This window comes from Mus pahari, chromosome 7 (genome assembly GCF_900095145.1).
Source record: "Mus pahari chromosome 7, PAHARI_EIJ_v1.1, whole genome shotgun sequence".
NCBI classification, from domain to species: Eukaryota; Metazoa; Chordata; class Mammalia; order Rodentia; family Muridae; genus Mus; species Mus pahari.
This window is the reverse complement of record NC_034596.1, coordinates 71,535,854-71,538,071: the sequence shown is the minus strand read 5'-3', so window position 1 is coordinate 71,538,071 and position 2,218 is coordinate 71,535,854. Positions and strand designations below refer to the sequence as shown.

General features: G+C 44.0%; 1 protein-coding gene across 2 annotated transcripts in view; it reads left to right on the top strand.

Moving 5' to 3' along the window:
• Positions 1 to 2,218, top strand: part of LOC110324771 — a 47,287-nt gene that overhangs the window by 40,240 nt on the left and 4,829 nt on the right. Inside the window, exon 9 of one of the 2 annotated variants that reach the window (XM_021202457.1) lies at positions 881 to 1,099. In XM_021202457.1, the coding sequence (XP_021058116.1) occupies positions 881 to 1,099 (219 nt within the window). Of the gene's footprint in view, positions 1 to 880; positions 1,206 to 2,218 lie in introns of those variants that run through there. The other variant, XM_021202458.1, reaches the window with a different exon arrangement.

Here is a 2,218-nt window from a genome sequence, read left to right as displayed (position 1 = left end):
AGGGATGGTTGTGAGCCACCATGTGGTTGCTGGGATTTGAACTCAGGACCTTTGGAAGAGCAGTCAGTGCTCTTAACCGCTGAGCCATCTCTCCAGCCCTCCTATGTATTTTTAAAAAATAATTTATTTTATTTATTTATTTATTTTTGGTTTTTTTCGAGACAGGGTTTCTCTGTATATCTCTGGCTGTCCTGGAACTCACTTTGTAGACCAGGCTGGCCTTGAACTCTGAAATCAGCCTGCCTCTGCCTTCCCAGTGCTGGGATTAAAGGCGTGTGCCACCACGCCCGGTTACTTATTTTATTTTATATACATTGGTGTTTTATCTATGTGAGGGTGTCTGATTTTAGAGTTATGGACAGTAGTGAGCTGCCATGTTTGTTTGGGAATTGAACCCCTGTCTTTTGGAAGAGCAAGCAGTGCTTTTTAACTGCTGAGTCATCTCTCCAACCCTAGATAGATTCTTTTTTTCTGTTTGTTTGTTTGTATTTAAGACAAAGTTTCTCTACTAGAGCTGACTGTCCTGGAACTTGCTCTGTAGACCAGGCTGGCCTCAAACTCACGGAGATCTGCCTGCCTGTGCTTCCTGAGTGCTGGGATTAAAGGCACCACCTCCCAGTTCCCATGTTTTGTTTTGTGTTTAAGTCATGTGAGCCAGGAGTTATATCACAACTATTTAATCCCAGCACTAGGAGGTAGCGGGATGAGGATCTCTAGAAATTCAAGGCCATCCTGGTTTACATACCAAGTTCCAGACCAGTCAGGGCTGTACAGTGAGACCCTGCCTCAAAACAAAGAAAGGTAAGTTGTCATGTCTTATTTCCAGAAAATCTAAGCACATTTTTCTCCTTCCTTTCCCTTACCTTTTATCCTTACACAGGACAAAACAATTGAGAGGCTCAGGCAATCTGTAACAAAAGTTGAAACCTTGAAAGAGAAAACAGCAGCCAAAACAGATGACTTGAAAACCCCATCAGATCCTGCAGAGCAGGGGGCAAGACCAGAAAAGGAGAGGGCCCAACCGATACCCGCCCAGAGCCTTCCGGAGCCTTCCACAGTCAGGGCGGTGCTGAGAGGGCTCTCAGGACGAGAGCAAGAGGTCTCTTTCTTATGAAGCTAAAAACTAATTTCATTGACGGGATCAACACTCACCTCAACTTAGACTCCACCTAACTGTAACAATAAAGGATTTATTAGCTAATGGCATTACAGATGGTTTGAACTACTGAGCTTCTCGGAAGGGTAGATGTGTCCTCATACACCAGCATCTGACAAGGCCTTTTTCCTTCTCTTCTTCATGTCTGTGAGACAGCTTGTCCATTTCAATAACAGCTGTTTTTCCCATGTGACGGGAAACAAGGCCACTGAGGAGCATGTAGTTTTATGTTTAGGGTCTGTGACAGGAGCCATAACCCCAAGAGAAGTTGTCCTGGGTCCAGGTTGGGTCAAGTGCATCTTCATGTGAATCCAATATGGCTAGAGCCGGGATATATGCTTATTCTAGCTTAGGTTTGTGTACACAACCTCTAACTAGGATGGTTGAAACATGTCAGATAGGAAACTGTGTTTTATGTTCTATATCACAGTCCTTGGACTAGCACACCCAAACATGCTTAGATTTTCTGTTTTGAGATAAAACCCATGGCTGTCACCTTAAAGGGGATAAGAGACACAACATATTCTGAAGGCGAACACGAGTGACCATGGCTTAGCCTTCCCCAAATACCATGTTCCCATGTGCTAGCAGTTTCATGAAGTTTTTATAGTAACAGAACAAAGAACATTATAAATCAAAGACACATTTATTGTTATTATTTATTAAATTACTGTTTGAGACAGTGTCTCACTATATAACCTTAGTTGGCCTCAGCTCTCTATGTAGACGAGGCTAGCTCTGACCTCACAGAGATCTTCCTGCCTCTGCCTCTTAAGTGTTGGGATTAAAGGTGTTGTATTTTATAAAGAGATAAGGAGAGAGGGAATATGTTTGGTGGATGTGCAGTCAGGTGTGGGGGAAGGGGGGTGCCTCTGCGGGCCCATGCTGAGGCATCCCTTCCCCCTGAGAGACCAGCCAGGTGACAGTATAGAATAGAGTTTATTCAGGGCATGGGGAGGAGAGTTGAGAGGGTAGTAAAGTCAGAGAGAGAGAGAGAGAGAGAGAGAGAGAGAGAGAGAGAGAGAGAAGAAGAAGAAGAAGAAGAAGAAGAAGAAAAAGAAG